The following is a 21820-nucleotide window of genomic DNA, read 5'->3' on the forward strand; positions in this document are numbered from 1 at the left end:
CCCCTAAACAGACTGTAACCTCTCCACCATGAACAAGACCAAAGAGCTGTCAAAGGACACAAGGGGCAAGAATATAGACCTGAAAAAGACTGGGAACAAGATCTACAACAAGCAAGCAGCTTGGAGAGAAGAGATCAACTGTTTTGGGTCATGTTCTGAGATGTCCTCTGCCATTCACTCCAGGTTCATACTAATAATCATCCACAGCTGTCTTGATTTGTGTTAACCATCTTCAGAGTATTTTAGTGTGTGGTTTTCAGTTGTTCATTGTCAGATCATCTGCTACATGACTATACCCACTTTGAAACATGGGGGTGGAGACATTATGCTGTGGGACTGCTTTTCTGTGAAGTGGCAAGAATGCATGACCTTTGTTAATGACAGGATGAGTGGGGCCATGCATGATGAGATTTTGGACCAAAATCACCACCAGTAAGAGCTCTGAAAATGGAATGTGGCTGGATCTTCTGGCATGACAATGAGGGCCACCACATCACCTGGACAACAAAGGAGTGACTACAAAAAAAAAGCATTTCAAGGTCCAAGGGGGTATTCCAGAAGGCACGTTAACCCTTGTGCTATCTTAGATGACCCCACCCTTACTTTTAAGTGTTATTCCTACAATGACAAAGGTGGATAAAAGTGGAAAGATTTCATGTAATCCATGGACACCAGTGAAGATCACAAATCATTGAAGAAAAAAGGTTCAGAGCACTGTCTAGTGGGTCTAGATGACCCAACTCCCAACGTTAAAGTGCCTAGGATAGCACAAGGGTTAAACTACCCTGACTTTTAACCTGAACTCTGGCTGAAATCCGCCAGAACTAGTTCACTCTGGGTATGTCGGTTCCAAAAGACCGGATACGAGTTAATGTAATTACACTAGACTTGGTAATCCTGGGTTAATGCGCGTGCACGGCAAGTACATAAATTCTCAATAGATGGCCGAATTCCAGATTCACCATGGAAACGCATGGAGAAAAAAAGAAGGCGCTATACTTCAGTGAGACGGAGTCAGAGATTTCAAAGACGGTGTATGAAGATTATAATATGGAACCGAAAGCTGTGGTTATCCACTTCCTTAGCCTCAAACTTACCGTGGTAACTCACATAACCTGCTTTTTGGAATACCCCCCTGGAGTGGTACAGTCAGTTTCAAACATCAGGGAGTTGAAAGTCTGTGCTGCCCAGCAACAGACCCAGAACATCCCAGCTCTGAGGGGTATTCCAGGAAGCATGTTTAAACTAGCCTGACTTTAAGCCTGAACTCTGGCTGAAATCCGCCTGAACTTGCTTACTCTGGGTATGTCGGTTCCAGAAGACCGGATATGAGTTGGCGTAATTACGCTCGACTTAGTAACCCTGGGTTAACGCACGTGCACGGAAGGTACATAAAGACATTCTCAATAGATCGCCGATTACCGGAGTCACCATGGAAACGCGCGGAGAACCAAAGAGAGCGCAATACTTTAGTGAGACAAAGTCTGAGATTTTAATGACGTCGTATGAAGATTATACGTCCATCAAAAAAGTAACACGGCTGCATCATCAAAAGAAAGAGTTTCTGCTTGTAGTAGAAGAACAGACAAAGTAAACGCACAAGTTTCTGATCTTGTTTCCATTTTCCTTGTGACGCATATATATATAACTTATCCAATTTTGCCACCTTAAATGAATTACTTCTATTGGTAACAAATAATTGAGTTAAATTTAATCAACCTAATTTCTTACGTCTTTAAAACTCAATAATTGTTTATACAACTCAAATTTATGTATTTATCTAACTATATGTCATATTACTCCAATTCAATTAATAATTTTTCAATCTTAATTAATTATATTTCTTGATCTCTCATATTTTTAAGTATGAGCCGGCAGATATGCTCATTTTTATAACAATAAAAAGGACGAGAAAAAAATGCACATTGCGCACAAATTCATTAAAGAATTCTCCGTCATTGTAACAGCATTGCTCAGTAGGGGTGCTATATAAACTCATCATCCTCTCCTTCACTCTCACTCATGGTGCAGAGACATAAGCACAGTAGGACAAAATAACTCAGCAAAACATGGAAAAACACAGTAAAACAGCTAAACAACTAAACACATTTGGTCAAAAAGCCACACTTAAACCAAAATCCGTCCAGACAGGCAAAGGAAATGGTATCCCACAATCCCTTGCGGTGCCGACCTAACAGCAGCACCAAAGTTACATCTACTTAATTGAATTAATTTGAATGAAAGTAAAGTGACTGTCCGATTAACTACGTGTTATTTTTAAACTGATTTAACAAACAAATGATTTATCTTAACTGAAGCAAATAACTAAGTTGGATCAAAGTAAAAAAGTTGAATTTTCCAACATCCATATGTGATCTCATCATCCTCTCACGGTGGGAAAAGTATTATCTGAGCTTCTTCATCCACTAAATCATCTTCAAATGGACACGCCATGCTGCTTCACCTCTCTGTAAACAAACTAACCTTCAACTAAACCTGCTCCCGACCAGGTTATGTTCAGAGCATGAGTTGCTATGGCAACTTGACCTACCCTGAAACATACCTCCATTTCTGGAACCGAAAGCTGAGGTTATCAACTTCCTTAGCCTCAAACTTACCGTGGGAGCTAGCATAACCTGCTTCCTGGAATACCCCCCAGGAATAGATCTGCATGGAATGGACCAAACACAACTTGCTGAAAACCTACAGGAAACCTTTGACCTCTGTTATGGGCAACCAGGGTTACATTATAGTATTGAGGGGAACTTTTGTTGTTGACAGCAACGTATTTTCTGCACCACTCAAATCTATTCATTGAAATCAAACAAGGGATTCTTTTTTTTAACATTCTATCTCTATTAGTTAAAATGTATATGTCATGAAAATTACATAACCTTTTTAGTGATAAATGGCAAATAAAAAGACCAAAATTCAATAAAAGAAAAAAAATTCATTTGTTATTCTGTTGTTTTCTTCTTGACTCATAAAATTGTCATCTCTAAGTCTGTAGTTTCTGTCAATCTTGCTCACATCCTCCTTTGGTGTTTGTTTTCTCTTGTGTTTATATTAAGTTCTGCTTAGCCTGTCCTGTTGCTTTCTTGGTTTTTTTCTTGATTCAGCTCAGTTAAAAAAATGTATATGAAGTTTTTGTCTTCCTTCCCCCCCGATATCTTTTTTTTGTCAAATACCAGGCGTCTCTGCATGAACGAATACAATCAGACTGCAGCTGTACAGCATTGTGTTAGCTAATCAAACAGTGTGTGGGAGCAACTTATTGGAAGAAACTGTGTGCAGTGATTCTAATTTTATACAAGCAGACTTCGTTTGCCCCCGGTGACACTAAGCGAAGGCTGAGGAAAGCGGAGGTTGTGGGTGGATCTCATGTGCACCATTTGTTTGATATTAAATTGTAACATCTTTCATGAAGAGACAGTTATTCCGGGCAGATCAGTAGATCCCATTGTGGCATCAGCAGTTCTAGTTTTGTAAACTCTACCTGGGTGTCTTCAAATCCATGGATAATCATGCACTGGACCACTTTATGAATTGTCCCCATGTCCCTTTTTTTTTTTTTGAAGACTTGATAGTTCAGGACTGTTTGTGTTTTTGAAGCCTCTCATGAATGGATGTGCTTTCACCCAGAACATGCGGTTTAACTGCTGCACATCCACCTCATTAATATCCCCTTTCATGAAAAGTAATGAAAGTGCAGGCAGATTTCCATATAAATATCTTCGCTTCACATTTTTCATGGAATGGAGGAAAGTGCGAGAAGGGATGTCGTTTTTTTGAATTACCCTGCCACATTCACTCTCTGATAAATGGGCAGAAGCTGGCTGCTTTGTAACTTTAATCCTGAGAAACACTGCTGTACCCTGACTGTGAGGTGATGACTATCTTCCTGCTGCATGGACATACACCCCAGGCTGTTGCCATGGTGATGCTTCTTCAGTCTTCACCATGTTTTAAGTTTAATTATAACATGTTTTAATTGTTGGGATTCTGCAAAGACTGCACACTGTTGTTTTATACAGGGCTGGGTTGATAAAATCCGTTGTTCAATCTGAATCGATCCAAGTTTAATGGATCAATGATGGATCCGTAGAAGTAGAAAATGATCTTTTATGCCTTTCCTTGGGGACATAACGCATAACAGAACTAAAACCAAAGCCCGCCAGGTTGACGCTAACGTGTGTTCCCCCGCCTATTTGCGTTTCAATATTCGCGATTTCGTGTATTTGCAGATTTTTTTTTTACAGTCATGTGACTCCTCCAGTTCATCCCAAAAGTTCAGACCACTCAAGACGCTTGTATGAGACTTTTTGTCCGAGGGAGGTGCTATGGGAATTTCTGAGGAGAGGAGCGGAGATGAGGAGCAGGGCGGCCCATCTGCTTTCTTGCCGACTGCTAAAGAATATTTCACACCGAGCAACAGTGGGTTCCAACGGTCCCTTAATCACTATAACCGAAGGTTGTGGCAACCTTTAAAATCAAATTATGAACTGACAGGTCTGTGACTGAGCTAAGAATTATTGGTTAGAAGTTCAAGAGTTGATATGCAGCAGAGTTGTGGTTACTTTTGAAAAATCAAATGAATCAAAAAGTATTTCTGCAAAATATATTGTTCCTGTTTTTCCATATCAGCCTGCAACATTTGCAAAAGGATTGGTCTGAAAAATATGTGAGGCAGGCACATTTTAACATGTTAATGTGTTGGAAAATGTGAAAGAACTTATTTAATGTGCTGTGACAGGTGAATCTATCAACCATAGATGAGAATTCTCACACGTATCTTTTATTAGATGTGACTCGAGTTCCAGGCTGTGTCAATACTGCTACAATAAAAGGACCATTTAGTTTTACATTCGATTAACCCTTGTGCTATCTTAGATGACCCACCCTTACATTGACGTGTTATCCCTACCTTGACAAAGGTGGATAAAGGTGGAAGATTTTGTAACCATGTAACCCTGATTACATGACATCTTTCCACCTTTATCCACCTTTGTCATGGTAGGGATAACACGTCAATGTAAGGGGGGGTCATCTAAGATAGCACAAGGGTTAAAATGAAAATACACTATGTACTCTTGCCTCCAGAATTTTTTTTGTATTTTAATTTTTATGCCCTAAGAATTTTATTAAAACAGCTTCGGTGGTGCAGTGCAAAAGTTCGTTTCTTGGTGCTAGAGTTAATACTCTCCAAGCTTTATTAAGACATTTTATTTATGGTTTTATTTATCGTCTTAATGCTTCAAATAATAAAATCAATTTAACTCCCACCAATGTAAAGCACAGCACTTTCATACCAATCCCCTATTTGGAGGTTTTGGTACGGTCGATCTACGATCTTTTTATTAAGTTCATGATACACGATTATTTTACTGTTCTTATACTTTTATGTCATTATTTTATATTCCCATGTCATTGTTTTTTATACTTTTATGACGTTGGTTTTTAAAAAAAAAACTTTTTATGTCATTGTTCTTATACTTGTTTGAGTGTTTTATTTTTATCCTTAAGTCTTTTATGTTTTGTGTATTTAATGGCAAATGGATATTGAGTCTGTTATAAAGCTTATTCAATATACTATCAAATTTTACCCTCAGATAAAAAAACACTCTGTACTTTTAACCTGCAGTCCGTGTTTCTCGGCTGTCACTGCATTTGAGATGTGAAATGTAATGAAGAACTGCTGATGCTCGGCTCTGACGTTCACAAATTCCACATTACTCTGTGAGAAATGTCTCAAAAGGAGCTAAGAACAATGACAAAGATCAATTTTCACAAAGAAAGGGAGGTTCTCAGACAGAAGCTGCCCTTGTAAAATGTTGGCAGCAGCTCCTCTGCAGTTACAATGGCTTTGTTTTTTAAAGTATTCTCCATTTTTTTATTTACAGATGTGATGAAGAGAATCTTTAACAGTAACATAGTGATATAACAGGAGTAGGAATAAAATCTTCTGAAAAAATGATTTTCCTTTCATCATTTTGTCAGGTTGTTTTCTGAAAATCTGCAGAGCTCTTTAATTCAAGCAAAAAGCGATAAATGCGGAATATTTAGCTACCATCGGTTATGTAACTGCTTAAGTAACAGCTGAGGATAAGGCAGAAAATGATCCAGAATCATACAAGATTTAAGTCATATTCTCAAGGTAAAGAGATGATCTGGCAATAAATGTGAAGATTTATTCTTTAATTCCTCAAAAATGACTTGTACTTCATTTTTAAATAATTATCTTACTTTGAAATCACAGTTGTCAGCACATTATTCTGTAAAGAGGAGAGTTAAGCACCAAAGACTGACGAACCATTGATGGAAATGAGAAACGACAGAGGACTTGTATTTAAAAGAAAAAAAGTAAAATAAATTTTAAAAAATAGTAACAATAATTTTAGATATATTTGTGTTTAGGAATCAAAATTGTTATTTTTCTTCTATTACATTTGCATTTTTAAGTTTCAGCTTTGCTTTAGCAGAACCTCTGAATAAGCATTCCTTAGAATCAAGCGACCGTTGACACGCCCACATGCCACCTGTGCAGCACTTTCAGGTCCTATTTGGGTGTCTTTTATTTGCTCACCTGCATGGACATTCCTGTGATGACCGTGTGCTTGTTGTCCTGGGAGACTTTGCAAATTGGTGGTACGAGATTCTCTGATGAGTCAGACATCCTCTTTAAAAGAGAGAAAAGCTCCATTGTAGATATTCCTGCTAATTTGAGGCGGGCCTCTGTCCTCCGTCTTTCCCAAACTCCTGTGAGTCTTTGTCTGCGTCATGCATTCGCCTGCCTTTATTTATAGTAAAGCTTCATTAGTGTAGCATGTTCTGAATCCCTGCAGCATCGTCTGCTGACCATAAATGTCAAAGCTTTGCACTCCTGCCATGTAATCTCTCGTTAAGGATTCAAAAACATTGTAAACTCTGAGCAGTTTCAATCTTGAACAAAATAATGTAGGAAAAGGGTAAAAAAAATAAAGCAGTGTTTTAGAAACAGGTGTTTCAGAAGACTGAAGCTGGCAGGAGCAATGAAATCCTTCCATGTTTTCACTCAAAAAGGTCCTGTTATCCTTTTTTTTTGTGGCATGTCGCTGCCCGTGTCCATCAGGATGTCAGGCAACATTAACAAACAGCAAACGACCAACTCAGTGTCACGTCATTATGAGATAAACAAACTTTAGCCTCTAAACTGGTATTAGATTCTCTCATATTTCAGTGATTCCTCTACATTCAAAACAAAGAAGGGAGTAAGATGTAGTAAAAGTATATACTTGTTTGGTTAAAGAAACCAGAATCCACGAACCACAATGATTTCTAAAGCCTCACTATAAAACAAAAGCTTGTTTTATAACCAGAACTGGAAAAACTGTCAGTGGAGGTGTGTCAGCAACACTTCTCCAACAAAGTGAAAACCTAGTGCAGCCTGTGGGTTCAGGGTTTCCAGGTTGATCAGCAGAGGATTGTCTGCATTCTTTCTCAATGTTGTGATCATGTGTGCTGCACAGACCTCCAGCATTCATTAAGCAGTTTGCTGGAAGTTTAATACTTTGGATTCTGAGGTCAGAAAAAGTGGATTGCTCTCTATTTTTTAAGTCTCCACGCTTTTGCAAGGATGAAGATGCTCTATAAAGTCTCATGCTGTGTTCACACCTGCCTCAGCAACGTGTTTCCATTTCCAATGAAAAGTCTACAGTTTACATACCTTGGAAGAAATTATGAATTCTAGGCTATTTTTCAGAGAATATGAATGATAACAAAAAATTAGTTATTTATTGTTAAAGCTTTAGTCTGTTCTGGAGAAAGTTCACTGTCATTAATTAAATCTTCCACTTTTTCAGTCTTAAATACTAAGAGAAAGAAGACCTGAAAATAAAAAACTAAGATTAATGTCCACCAGATGACAGATGAACGCATCTGGATGAGACATCCAAAAAGCTCTTTATAAGTAACCCAGGTCAATCAGTCACTGACCAACATTAAGGTTCAAAACGGGTCCCTAGCTGGAGTCGAGCAGAGGTCATGAGAGTTTGCACAACTGGTCCGAATCTAATGAATTTGGGGAAGGCATTTGACCTCTGTTTTCAGGTTGTCCTGTGAGGGAGGACGGGCTGCTCTGTAAATATGGGATTCCTGGCCTGCTACTGAGAAATCTTAGGTCATGCTGCCTGCAGTTAGTCAGACTATATGTCTGGACTATATGTGTGTTAGACCCCCCCCCCCCCCCCCCCCTCCTTCAGGTCGCTCTCTGTCACTAATTCTCCTCACAACTTTAATAGACAAAATTTTACTGGAAGTCTACGTACAGATTGGGATCTACTTTAGGGCCCCAAAAACCTCCATCTTTGCCTTTTGCATCCTCGCTTCTTCACTGGGGAACTTTTTTCACGAGTGATGTAGTCTGCAGCCAAGTGTGAAACCGTTGGAATGATAATTAGACTTCTCCATGTCTGCAGCCACAGTTTTCAGCTGTAAAAACAAAGAATAAGCACTTTCCAAAAAGAATGGGATAGTTCTGGTTAAGGGGGAACAGAGATCAACAGATGGATCAAACCAAATGTTTAAGCTTAAGTTTGTTTAGCTGCAACAGTTGAAGCTCGTTGATTTTTCTAAAGTACAAAGTGGTACATTAAAACTCAACTGTTCTGCATTCAGAGACAAATGAAAACGTTTCCCTTTACATCAAAACCGGGAGGGTTCTATGTATTCATGATCCTTTTGATTTTATGTTTAACTTTTTCAATTACCTATATGAAGCTCATCGAGACGACTGTTGTGAATTTGGGCTATACAAATAAAATTGAATTGAATTGAATTGAATGACTGAAACTAATCACACTAGTATGCTCCTTCATCACTGTTGCACAGGAGAAATGTTGGCTTTATACCTTTTTTTTTCCTATTTCCAGATGAAGCTGCTGAATGGCGGTTGAGGTCTCCACCACTCTTTTGAATGGGCTGTTAAACATGATGCAGCTGAATGCGTCCTGTTTCACAGCCACACACTATCCTTCCTCAAACCTTTTTTGATGATAAGGATTCTTTTGGGATCCCTGCCCTGCTGAGTTATTCAGTTGCTGTTATCCAGAGCCACAGCTTGGTTCTCCTTGCTTACAGTAAGCCAGATTTGCTTGTGGTCGCTGCTGGATTCTGCTGGGGTTACCCTCCTTGACAGAAGCGAGGTTGTAAATTTGGGCTCCTCAAAATTCTGTCTTTGCTTTTCGCAACCCTCTAAAGTTGTTTGTATTCAAGTCTGGGGGTGCTGGGATGGAACTGTGCATCTGTTAACCTGAAGTAGCTCTAATGAGGAAAACAGTATGGTGTCGTTCCTTGGCTGATAATGGATCTCTGCTTGGAGTCTCTCACCTAAAACCAGCTTCTATGGGGAGGGAATGAGACAATGAGGTACAAACGGCCAAAAGTAGCTTCCCTCTCAGGTTGGATGGGTTCCAGATGTTTTGATCTGCTTTGGTTTTGGTTTGATTTTATTAGTGCTTGGTGTGAAACCAAACCAATCCATCCACCTTCTTAACCTACTTGATCACTTCTTCGGGGTCATGATAACACACCCATATACACCAACAGACAATTTAGAGTAAACAACCAGTCAAAACCCGACTGAAAGTCTTCAAAGTGGCTGTTGTCCTGTAGGTGGCAGTAAAGCTGCTTAACTACAACTCTTTGTAGGATTTTAGAAATAAAGGGCAGGTTTGATATCGGTCTATAGTTGGCCAAGTTGCTAGGATCCAAACTGGGCTTTTTCAGAAGAGGTTTAACAACTGCATATTTAAAAGACTGTGGCACGTAACCCGTTTCCAGAGAAGTATTTATCATTGTTAATATGGAATCATTAATTAGGGGAAAAGTTTCTTTAAAAAGTCTAGTGGGAATTGGGTCTAACAGACACGTTGAGGATTTGGAGGACGTAATAATTGATGCTATTTCTACTTGATCCACAGCAGTGAAGCAGTCTAATGTTACAGAGGTTTCTATGGATGCCTCCAGTTCTGTCGCTTCAGCCTGCTCTGGGCTGATAGTAGGAATAACTTGATCTAACTTATGTCTAATATTTGAGATTTTACTATCGAAAAATGTAAGAAAATCATCAGAGCTGAGAGAAACAGGAACATGTGGTTCTACTGAGCTCTGACTGCGAGTTAATTTAGCAATAGTGCTAAAAAGAAATCTTGGATTATTTCCATTCTCTGATATTAAGGTTGAATAGTACTGGCTTCTAGCTCTACGCAGAGCTTTCTTATAATTTAATAGGCTATGTTTCCAGATATCCAGAGACTGCTCTGAACAGGAGCGGCGCCATCCTCTTTCCAACTTACGGGTTTCTTGTTTAAGAGAACGTGTTTCAGCGTTAAACCACGGTGCTACTCGGTTTTGTCTAACGAACTTAGGTTTCGGGGGGCAAAAACATCGAGAGTACTCCTGAGGGCTTGTAAGGCATCATTAACAAACTGCTCATTTATACTAGGACTGATGCTATGGGAGCTGGACTCAGAGTATTTACTCAGAATATCCCTAAGTACTGGCTGAACCGTGTGTTTAAACTCAGACACAGAACGGTCAGTTAAGGTTCTTCTAGGCTGTTTCTTATTCACTGGGGCAGAAGGATGTTCTAATGTAAACTGGAAGGTAATCAGAAAGTGATCAGAAATGATGGGGTTAAGAGGAAGGACACTCAGCTGGCCGATCTCTATACCATGGGTTAAAACAAGGTCCAGAGTTTTGAACATGGACGCCCAAAACGCCTTTTTGTGCATTTATTTATCCTTTTCATTGGAAGTGGTCGCTTGAACGTATGTTGCCAAGGCTGGTGTGAACTCATCATGAAACGTCCACCGCCATGCTTTAAAACCAGCCTTTGTTTTTTCCTAACTGAAGAGAAATTTGAATGTTTTCTTGCTTAGTTGCTGCAAGGATGTATGCAGAGATAAATAGATACCTGTCATACAGAGATAAAATTATTTAACAAACCAAAAAAAAAAAAAAAGACCAAGCACTAAACAAATAAATAACTACGAATCCAATGGGAAAAGAACAAAATCGAAGGCAGGAATCTCCACAAGTCCGGTTGTCAGAACAAACAAACCCACTTTTACTTGAGGACACATGAAGAAATGTTCCGTCTGCCACCCTCCCCTCTCACATCAATGACATCCTCTGCACCATGTGTCCCATCATCTGATCTAACACGAAACAGCTGAAGGATGCTTTTAGATTGGCCTCCGCATTCATTAAACACTCTCACATGAGAGCCACGGTCTGCACTCTCTGTCTCCATCTTTAGAAACATCACACCAAAGTGTTCTTTAAACAGAGTCAAAGTCTTGCCCTCCATCCCACTCTCTTCTCTTCCTCACAGGTCTTCCTCCTCCTTGCTGCAGAGACTCAGGCTGATTAAACTTCCTGTGCTTCACCCACCACCAAACCTCTGCATGCAAAACGCACATTACTTCTCCTATATTGGTTTCTTGTTTCTACTGTGCTTTGTTTTGAATTAAAGTATTTATTTCTGTGAGATTGATAATCTTCTGCTTCTGCCTCTTTGATGGAGTGAAAATATCTCTGGATGTTTTTTTTCTTTTGGTTTTTATTTGCACTTGACTGAAGTCCAAAATGCAGAAATTTGCCTCTGTTTACCTTTCATGCTTGGACTCACAATTTCTTTGCATGCCAGTCAGAGGGGAATGTACTCTAGGTAGAAATGCTCAGCACCTCTGTGGTGAAAGCTGGGCCTTCTGCCTGCTGGCTTATTCCATGTCATCTGTGTGTTTCGGTTCATGCATAACAGCAAAACAGGATATGAAACCACAGCTTACGTCCAGTTTTAGTTTAAGTTAGAGGCTGTTCACTTTCATCATGCATGACTGTCTGCACTGTGTGTTCAGATTCCTCACCATCAAATAAAACCATGACCTGGTTAACAGTAACAGGCACATCTGTAGACAGATTTACCTGGCAGCTCGTATCTGCTCAATGCACACAAGAATAAAAAGGCTTCTAGTCAAAGTGTCTCCTGCTGACCGTCACAAATCAATAAACCCTTCTTTCTAAAATGCAAACAAAAATATATTTAGACAGAAAGTGAAAAAATTAAAACAACCAAAACAGGCATTTGTGTTACGTCAACACATCTGTTCCCAAAACTGTGCAAAGTGGCTGAGCAGTGATAGACAGAATAAATCGTTTAGTGTTCTGGCCAGTTTTGCTTTAGATTTCAAGCATTTCTGAATTGTGTTAGCCTTGACGGGCAATTTGCTATGCTGTTAAATAACTGAGCAGCCAACGTGTCTCTTTCCCACAGACTCTCTGCATTATCTGTGGATTGCATTCATCTTCCATCCTCCTTTTCTGTCAGTTGGCAGAGTTGAATCATGTGACACTGAGTTCAGACCAGTTATGAGGACTGTGTGTGTCCTGCTGTGAGTCAGCTGCTGATCAACAAGTCCATCTGTGTAGAAAAGACCAACCACATGGACAATCGCATCCCGAACAGAGAACTGTTATTGTTAACTGATCCCAATGGATTAAAAACTCACTGCCATAAAAATGTACTTTTTTATGTTGTTGTGGCATTTTTCTGATGATTAAATAACTAAGCTCAAATTTTAATTTCTTAGTATTTATTAATTCAAATCGTTGTGAAACAGGAGCAGACAAAAAAATGCATAAGATCATGTCTGTGACTTAGAAAATACTCTCTACACAAGCTCCCTGTTCAGCCTCATTCTGATTCATCCTCTTGTCTTCATTTTCCTCGTCTGAGCTGTCATCTGGCACAGAACTGTAAGGCTGGATAGCTCCAAAGCTGCTTGCAAATTCTGTGACTGAGTTCAAAGCTCCGGTAATGTTAGGTTGGAGTTGTGAGGGACTGTAGGCTAGGGGGAGAGAGTGTAAACCAAGGGATGATGGAAAATGAAAGGCAGGAAGAGAATGTGTAGACAGAGAGCTGTCAGCAATGTCGAGGGAAAAGGGGGCGGGCTTACTCCACGTCAACAGTCCTGACCACAATTTAGAGGGAAATTTCTAATTCAATTAAATTCAATTCACTTTTATTTATATAGCCCATTATCCAACAGCAATAGTCGTCTCAATGGGCTTCATACAAGTCATAGAATTCAATAGCTGATCACTAAACTAAACAGACTAAGCTAAACTGGGCATCACTGCCCTTACACCCTCTTACTCAGTAAGGAAAAACTCCTAAAACGGCCTGTAAAGTGCTAAATGGTCTCAATATCAAAAGAAAAACGGATTGTTTTCCACCTGAGCATTGCTTTTCCTTCTTTTCTCTCCTGTCTTCCAGTTAATGCTGGGAAAAATTTTGTGTTCCAACATTTGGCATGTTGACTGTTTTATTGGCAAAGACAATAAATGCTGCATTGATTCTGTTGCTTTCATTTGTCTATAAGAACAGAAAAAGTAAAGTTTTTAAAAGCTAACAGAGAAATATTGGAGCATTTGCTCACATTGCATCTATTTAACCACATTAAAACCATCTTTGTGAATTTCTCCTTAAGTGGAGTTTTAAAGACTTGACTAAAACTCAAAAATTGGAGCAGATGCAAGTGAAATAGAAAAAATTCCCTTATATATTTGGGATCACAGTAAATGAACATTTTTGAAAAACATTTTTGCTTTTAGAGATGCAACTGCAAAGGCAAAGACTTCCTAATGTTAGTATCCGGCTTGTCAGTTCTTCCACATGTTTTGACCTGAGGGGTCCAGATGTTACCCAGTTTCTTGAGACAGGATGGTGCTTGTTCTGTGTAAAACAATAAACAAACAACAACATTTAAAATCAGGCCCACAACAATCTGAGAGCATGTAGAGTTCTAGTATATGGTCAAATTATCAGAGATCAGGGAATTGGTTTTTGAACATAGACATGTAAAGCAATAACCATTAGATATCTGTAAGCAGACTGTAAATTCTAATTCAGTGTTTGCTTAGAGTAAATAGATAGTTTGTGGTGCACAAGTCTATGGTCCAGTTCACATTAGGAATTTTCCCATATCATCAGTTTTCTTGATCTAAATACGTCTTAAGGCTCTCATTGAGTTCTTCAGCTCAAACACAAAGTATTTAGTTCAAGTTGGTCCTGACATGATGAAATGGTGAAGAACTTCAGAATTTGTGGGAAACAAATCTAGAAAAACCCACAGTACTTCCTTCTTTTGACAGAAAACTGAAGGTTTTGTCCTCTAGCTGCTGATGACAGAAAACCATCTCCATCAGCGTCCACATCAGGCCTCAAGGAGATTCAGCCTGAGGATTAATGCTGGCTAAGTGAAGAAGAAAAAAAGCTTTTAGGGTCAGATGGACATGAAGAGAGAGACATACAATAACTTCCCATCAGGCCCTGGGCTTCCCTTTGAGTTTCAAGGTCTGATGTATGGAAAGGTTGGGGTCTTTGACACCATACGGGAACCAATGATTATATTCCTGCAGGAAGATGCTCATTCTGAACTGGCACTTTGGACATGAGAGCACTTTGTTTGTGGTCCAAGAGTCAGAATGCCTCTTTCAACGATGGAGTATCTTTCATTTGTCAAATCTGAACTGTTCCTGAGTTGGGCCACATGTGCCCCTTATAGCTCAGACACATTAAAACCAGTTCATTTTCAACTTTGTCGATGTTTTAATTTAGCCTTTTAAAGATTTGACATGTTTAAATCTGCTCTGCTGTTGCTGGTTCTCAGTTCCACCTCTGACTTCAAAGTCGCCTTTGTTCTATTTGCAGTGGTTCTTTGGTTAACATCTGAGAAGGAGGGTCTAAAGGTAGAGATGCCCTGTTTAGCTTAGTCAGTTTATTTTAAGTTTAGCCATTGACTATTGAATTCTATGACTTCATGTTCATGATACAACTATCTGTATGAAGCCCATTGAGATGACTTTTGTTTTAATCTTGGGCTATATAAGCAAAATTGAATAGAATTTAATCTGTTTTTGCTTGTTTTAAGGTGCTTTCAGCTGTCACTGAGGTAAAAGCCATTCCACTGAATCACTATTATCTAAGGTTATTCTTGAAAACAGAAACGGGTGCTGTGTTTAACCTGTCCATCACCAGGGCTGAAGTGACACTCACTGCTTTGCTGGTGTGAGACTGTACCTGGCAGACTTATAAAGAAAATAGAAAGAATTGGATATATTTGTGTAAAATAAAGCCAATGTTATTTAACCAAATTTTCTTTAGTTTGGGTATAGAAAATTATCTAATTTAAAACAGTAGACACTTAAAAACAAGGCATTTAAAATTAAACAATGGATGACTTGCACCATTGAGCAGCAGCTGTGTCCACTCAACAATCTTCTTCAGTCAGTGTGAGGATCAGATAATAGCAGCTCCTGCAGTTGGGAGTCAGTAGTACAGCTCTCTGAGTTTTGTTTTGGGTATTAGTCAGTATTATCCAGCAGAATGAGGTGAGTTCATGTCAAGATGAGTTTTTTTTCCCCCCCCCCTCTTTTTTTCCTCCCTCTGATGGTTTCCAAAATAGTTTGCACTTTGACAATGAGCACATGTTTTCCTGTCTATCAATGGTCAGCATTGCTTTATGGACTTAACTGTTGTCAGCAGGGTGTTGTGGATTTGTCTCCTGATGATTGGAAGCATCAACTGCCTTCCCCAAGGAGGCAAGTCTGTAATAAACCAGATCCATGCAGTTCAGCTGTGGCTGCTTCACCTGACCCTCTTTTGCAGGTGTCCCAAATATGGCAGTCCCTCGCTCCATGTGGCTTCCTCCTTACTATGGGCAAGAACCATCTAGACCATCCTATGAAGAGCCTTCTGGACAGTACGGTGGTTATCCCACCTTCCCAGGATCTTACAGCCCGGAGCCTCAAACTGGGGGTAATTCTCTACTTTGGTGATGGGTTGCGGTCTTAACTTGGTTTCACTCTTCTCCTGGCTTTTTCAGGCAGTGGAAGTCCTCCCATGTGGTACTCTGCTTCCTATCCTGAACAAGAGCCAGCCAAGCCAACTTATCAGAGACCAGCACAGTCCAGTGGTCACGGCAGCTATGGTGGTGTTGACAGCAGCTACTCTGGTTCTGGATCTCAACACTCTGGTTCCCAGGGCGCTCAGTCTGGAGCTCCAGGCAGCCAGCACCAGGTTGAACAGGAGAGCTGGAGCTCCTCATCTGACGACGAGGACGAGCCAGAGTTCACTCCAGTGAGCGAGGAGGATCAAGTGTACGCTTTCAAGACTCGCTCTCGCTACAACCAGAAACGGCTGCTGTTCAGTCAGTTCCGCTACACCCCAACAGAACCCCGTGTTCCTCAAGAACCAGTGTTCCCGTACCCCAGCAAGTCTCATCAGGGCAAAAGTTCAGCCAAGGGCAGCCGCTAGGATCTGTCATTTCAGGATCATTAATCCATGACTGCTGTGCAGGTTTTCATGTACCAGTCTAATAAAATACCATTCCTGAAAACTGTCTCAAGCTCTACTTCAACTTGTGTGGGGTAGATGTAGCTTAACAAGCTTCAGTTTTGAAGGTGGTACACTGGAAATAAACACTTTACCTCTGATACACCCCCGCTTTCTCCACTGACCTTGCTGTGATTGGCCAAACGCTCCCCTTTGATGTGCACATCCATCTTTGCAAAAGTTCCATTTTAAATCTTTTTGCGCGACAAATGGGATGGATCGTTGCAACACTGACTCTATGTTAAATGGGTGCCCCCCCCCCCCCCCCCCCCCCCACACACACACACACACAAGGAATGAAGGTCTGTGCTTCGGAGATTTGAGGCTAGGAAAATGAGCTGCAAAAAAACCCATTGTGTGCCAAAGGTTGTATGGTTTACTCTGAAATGCTTAGGAATGGTATAGGCCCTTCAATCTTACCTGAATTTAAGACTTTAGTACATGAGTATTAAATCAGATTATTCCAAAGTAAATGCATGTATAGAAGCCAATTTAGACTTGTTTTGCACAACTTTTACCTTAAGCTTCCGAATTTGTTCAGGGGGGCTGCACTTGACTCTCTAAGCTTGTATTTTTGGTTGAACCAAATAACCATTGAAGCTAAATGCTTTAACTGCACAGCTCTCATGCAATAGTCTTGATTTTGCTGTTAAAGGTGCCAGTTTTGATATCTGATTCAGGTGTCACTGAAGTGAAGTGGAACTCACCTGGGGTCACCTCTGCAAGGGGACTTTAAGCCAACCAAAAGGTTAACCGTTCAACTATTGAGACCATGACTTTTTTTTTTTTTACAGTTAAAAATGGAAAAATGTTAGTGAAGATGTAGCTGGACCATCTGCCATCTCATGGTTGGATATTACTCCCATGAACCACCTGACGCTTCAGGACAAATGTGGAAACTTGGATGTTATTTTAAATCAATTTTTAAAATGTTATCTGCCATTGAGTTGCATTAATTTTAAATGTGGAAGATCTCATCTTTCAAATTTGTGTAAGTTTTACACATACCAAAGAAAACGCCAAACATTTTTTAAATGATGGACCAAATGAGAACTAGATGTTTCTAACCTGTCGTATTAAAATTCCCACCCATCCTTCCATGTCTTCAGAACTCACTGAATCCCTTTTTGGGTCACGGGGTTGCTGGAGCCAATCCAGCTACTGTTGTGCAAAGGTGGGATACACCCTGAACACTTCACCAGCCTGTTGCAAGGCCACACATTCACAGCCACACCTAGCAGAAATTGAGAGATACCAATTAACCCATGAGCCTTTGTTTTTGAACCAAGAAAGGAAACCAGAGTGTGAAAACCCACGCATGCTCGAGGAAATCACGCAAACCACACAAAGGATCCAGCCAGAATTCAAACCAGGGCCTTCTCACTGTGAAGCAAGATCGCTAACAAGTACAGCACCGTACACCATCTTCCTAAGGAATTTTCTCCTCATTAAAATGTGGCGGAAATAAATGCCATTAAAGTTTGTAAAGAAAATGTTTTTTTTACAAAAGGCCTTACAAAATCATGTGCTGTACACACCATTCTTCAGTTCAAACAAATATAATGAAAGTAATGACATTAAGAATTGTTTCTGTCTTTAGGTTGTTATTTCAACTTTAATACAGAATTATTGCTGTCAATACTATTTTGACTGAAAATATATGTGTAAGAACAAAAAGCACATGACACCAAGATGTGAAAAATTAAAGTAAAAAAATGTTTTTGACATGAGATGTTGCAACAAGACTCTGAAGTATAGATTTTTCTGGGGTTTTGTTAAAGTAAACGTTTAAAATTTTAGAAATGAGAAAATATTTTTGATCCAAAACACATCATTTAATTCTGTAAACATTGGCTTAACCAGGCATTCAAAACAAAACATATTTGTCTAAGAACTTCTGTTCATGTGAACTTGGTGACAGGTTTAAGATGGGATTGGTCAATGAAACAGAATGGATGACTATTCTTGTTAAGCAGCAGCTGCTTCCACTTAACAATTTTCTCCAATCAGCTTTGCGGATCAGATATAAGCAGCAGGATGAAGGCATTGGAACATGTCACTGAGTTTAGTCTTGGGCATCAGTCAATAGCAACCAGCAGAATGAGGTAAAGGAAGTAGGTTATGATGGTGCTTTGTGGTTTACAGATCTGCTCTTGTTTGGCTGAAGTGATTGTTAAACTTTAATTTTGTAAAAGCCTATGTGAATTGCCTCATGTCTGATCTGTGGCACTGGTTGACATTTCTGCTTGGTCTGGACTGTTGTCTACAGGGTGTTGTGGATTTGTCTCCTGATGATTGGAAGCATCAACTGCCTTCCCCAAGGAAGTAAGGCTGCAAAAAACCAGATCCATGCAGTTCAGCTGTGGCTGCTTCACCTGACCCTCTTTTGCAGGTGTCCCAAATATGGCAGTCCCTCGCTCCATGTGGCTTCCTCCTTACTATGGGCAAGAACCATCTAGACCATCCTATGAAGAGCCTTCTGGACAGTATGGTGGTTATCCCACCTTCCCAGGATCTTACAGCCCGGAGCCTCAAACTGGGGGTAATTCTCTACTTTGGTGATGGGTTGCGGTCTTAACTTGGTTTCACTCTTCTCCTGGCTTTTTCAGGCAGTGGAAGTCCTCCCATGTGGTACTCTGCTTCCTATCCTGAACAAGAGCCAGCCAAGCCAACTTATCAGAGACCAGCACAGTCCAGTGGTCACAGCAGCTACGGTGGTGTTGACAGCAGCTACTCTGGTTCTGGATCTCAACACTCTGGTTCCCAGGGCGCTCAGTCTGGAGCTCCAGGCAGCCAGCACCAGGTTGAACAGGAGAGCTGGAGCTCCTCATCTGACGACGAGGACGAGCCAGAGTTCACTCCAGTGAGCGAGGAGGATCAAGTGTACGCTTCCAAGACTCGCTCTCGCTACAACCAGAAACGGCTGCTGTTCAGTCAGTTCCGCTACACCCCAACAGAACCCCGTGTTCCTCAAGAACCAGTGTTCCCATACCCCAGCAAGTCACATCAGGGCAAAGGTTCAGCCAAAGGAAGCCGCTAAGATCTGTGGTAAGGGCCGGTTCAAACTTGCATTACTGTGGATGCTGGTTGTAAATCCCTGGATTTATCTTGCAGGTCTCCTGGGTTACTGATATTTTCAAATGTGAAATTAAAGTTTCCTCTGACATGTCTGAGTTTTGCTCTATTTTAAAATGGCATTTTGAAATTTTGCTGGTGTAACTGTCTTCTCAACCTGCTCATTGCATTAAACATTCAGTACCTGGCTAATGCACCCCCCCCCCCCCCCCTTTTATGTTGCCCAACACTAAAAATCTCAGATGCTTAATGTTAAGAATCTGGAGAAATTGCCCTGCCCCAACTACTGTCTTCATGGTTTAGGCACTGAATACTAATGACCATTCCAAAGATGTGGGATGCAATTTCCCTCTGAAAATGTCAAATGAGGCTAGTCACTTTGTGTGTGACTTGTGTTATGATTTTCTGTTAACTTCAACACTGATCTAAAAGTGTCAATGGAAACTGTCTATACATCTGAAGGTTTATCTGGAGCTTTGACCCATCTGCAGCAATGACATGTTTTGGTGTCATTGAGGGTCTCTAAGGCTGCTTGTCGATTCTAGACCACACTTGTTTAAGTCTCTGCTTAACTCAATTGCTCTTGTAGAGTTGGGACAAAGAATAAGCAAATCTGTAGTCCTGTTTATACAGTACAAGGCTTTTAAAAATAGTAGGGCTGCAGACATAAATTCCTCAATTTTGGTGCCGTGGTTTCCGGAAGTTTGACTATTAGAGATAGGGGCAGGTAAAAATGCGCAAGTGCTAAGGGGTTTGGGGCATGGTATTACACAGGGCAGTCGTTGTGCAGAAGTAGAGGGGTCGTCGGCTCGGAAAACTTGTCAGAATACTTTATCCCGGGGGAAGATGCATTTACAGAAGAGCTGTCAGAGTTTCTACCTTCAGAGGAAGTTATGTACAATTGCAAGTTTGGTTCCCGCCTTGTCTGAAGTGTCCAGTGGTTTTAGTTTAGTGCCAGTGTAATTGGAGTGTGCATTTCTGTGAATGGGACAGACTGTCCAGCGATCTGGGCCTCAAAGCAAGTTAAAAAAAATGCTTTAAATACAATTTACCATCTGACAGAATACTGTCAGCATTACTTCTGCTGCACAATCTTTGTAAATGTGGAAACGACTTGTAACTTTGTTTTACACTTTTTTGCAAGATGTTTCCCACAGTTTTTAAATGAGGTTTGTTTCAGTACCCTCTTTTAGTGTTGTCCTCCACACTTAAGGTATTTCATTTTATCCCGTAACTGCTTTTGGCTTGTAGATGTTAGTAAACACAGTGGAATGAAATTACAAAGGAGATAAAATACTACCAGCTTGAACTTTTCCAGTCTTGCAGCTTGTTGAAAAGTTGTTTCCTTGGTTCTTGGGATTTTTAACAGTCCTGCAACTTTTAAATGCTTTTCACGTAGCATCCATCTGCACATCATGTTTATATGCACTTGTTAATCATTGGATCATGAATGAAATGATCTCTCATTAACAAGTTACTCCCAGCTTTTTTTTAATCTACTTACAAAACTGTCCAGTGAGTCTCATTGTGAATGTTCAGCTCAACACGTCTCTCAAAAGAAATGATCTTTTGTGCTGTGAAATTGTCATTCAACTTGTTAACTGGAGCCTTGTAGTTGTCGTCATTCGCAGTAACATTCAGAGTAAAGAAAATGGCTCAAACTTCCACTCCTGACAAATGCAGCGATAAAGATTTGTTTCAGGGCATCTTCAAACTCCTGAAGCAGCCAAGCAGAGTTTAAAACTTTTCTACCACTTCTGCCAGTGAATACCGTAGCACATCAAAGTGAGTAACCACTGGTTGAATTTACCTCCAACATTCAATCACATTTTCCTCCAAACCTGTTTTTGTTCAGAAATGATCACGGTTTACCCGACAAGCTGGATCCCATCCTCATCGCTATTTGTAGTGTTTTCCTCTTGCATAAACTCCAAATCTTTCCTTCCTGTCTGATAGGCGTCACTAAGCTTCTCCACACATACTCATTACAGTAAAGCTTCATGATGTCATCACTGATAGGTCCGTGTGTAGCCGTAGACTACATTATACAGGGTGGTTTGGCTCTTGGTATCTGTTTAATGCAGCTTTTTTTTTTTCTTGAAGTCGTTGGCTCTTCTGTCGCTCTTCTGTCTCCTAGTGGTTGTTTGAGAAATGAAACTTACCAAAGACCTTTCTGTGGTCAACTGATATCTTTGGGCATTCATTTTGATACACTGTGTTACCGGCCAGAGCGGTGGCTTCAAGCAGATGTAGGTAAGGCGTGACTGAAGTGAGCATCTCTATATGCATCAAGAAAGTTACCATAGGTGT

The 21820-nt window shown here is 40.3% G+C and overlaps 2 protein-coding genes across 3 annotated transcripts; both read left to right on the forward strand.

The window, feature by feature from the left end:
• The first annotated feature begins 15279 nt into the window (after positions 1-15279).
• Positions 15280-16439, forward strand: LOC100049341 (uncharacterized). Of its 2 annotated transcripts, none has more exons than XM_011475852.4 (4): positions 15280-15432; positions 15587-15642; positions 15710-15859; positions 15927-16439. In XM_011475852.4, exons 1-4 carry the CDS (start codon positions 15428-15430, stop codon positions 16355-16357), a joined length of 642 nt encoding a protein of 213 aa, XP_011474154.1. In that variant the 5' UTR covers positions 15280-15427; the 3' UTR covers positions 16358-16439. The 2 variants fall into 2 exon arrangements, with proteins under 2 accessions (XP_011474154.1, NP_001098225.1); NM_001104755.2 differs by having other exon boundaries at positions 15391-15432; positions 15584-15642; positions 15927-16435.
• Positions 16440-18505: 2066 nt separating this feature from the next.
• LOC100125455 (uncharacterized) lies at positions 18506-19600 on the forward strand. Its single transcript, NM_001104902.1, has 5 exons — positions 18506-18540; positions 18705-18760; positions 18828-18977; positions 19045-19483; positions 19550-19600. Exons 1-4 carry the CDS (start codon positions 18536-18538, stop codon positions 19473-19475), a joined length of 642 nt encoding a protein of 213 aa, NP_001098372.1. The 5' UTR covers positions 18506-18535; the 3' UTR covers positions 19476-19483; positions 19550-19600.
• Positions 19601-21820: the final 2220 nt, after the last annotated feature.

The sequence above is a fragment of the Oryzias latipes genome, chromosome 6 (genome assembly GCF_053564925.1).
Source record: "Oryzias latipes strain Hd-rR chromosome 6, Olatipes_Hd-rR_3.1".
Lineage (NCBI taxonomy): Eukaryota > Metazoa > Chordata > Actinopteri > Beloniformes > Adrianichthyidae > Oryzias > Oryzias latipes.

Coding starts and splice junctions, on each gene's coding strand:
- LOC100125455 (NM_001104902.1), top strand. Junction 18,761..18,827: donor CAACTGCCTTCCCCAAGGAA/GTAAGGCTGCAA, acceptor CCTCTTTTGCAG/GTGTCCCAAATATGGCAGTC. Junction 18,978..19,044: donor CCCGGAGCCTCAAACTGGGG/GTAATTCTCTAC, acceptor TGGCTTTTTCAG/GCAGTGGAAGTCCTCCCATG.
- LOC100049341 (NM_001104755.2), top strand. Junction 15,643..15,709: donor CAACTGCCTTCCCCAAGGAG/GCAAGTCTGTAA, acceptor CCTCTTTTGCAG/GTGTCCCAAATATGGCAGTC. Junction 15,860..15,926: donor CCCGGAGCCTCAAACTGGGG/GTAATTCTCTAC, acceptor TGGCTTTTTCAG/GCAGTGGAAGTCCTCCCATG.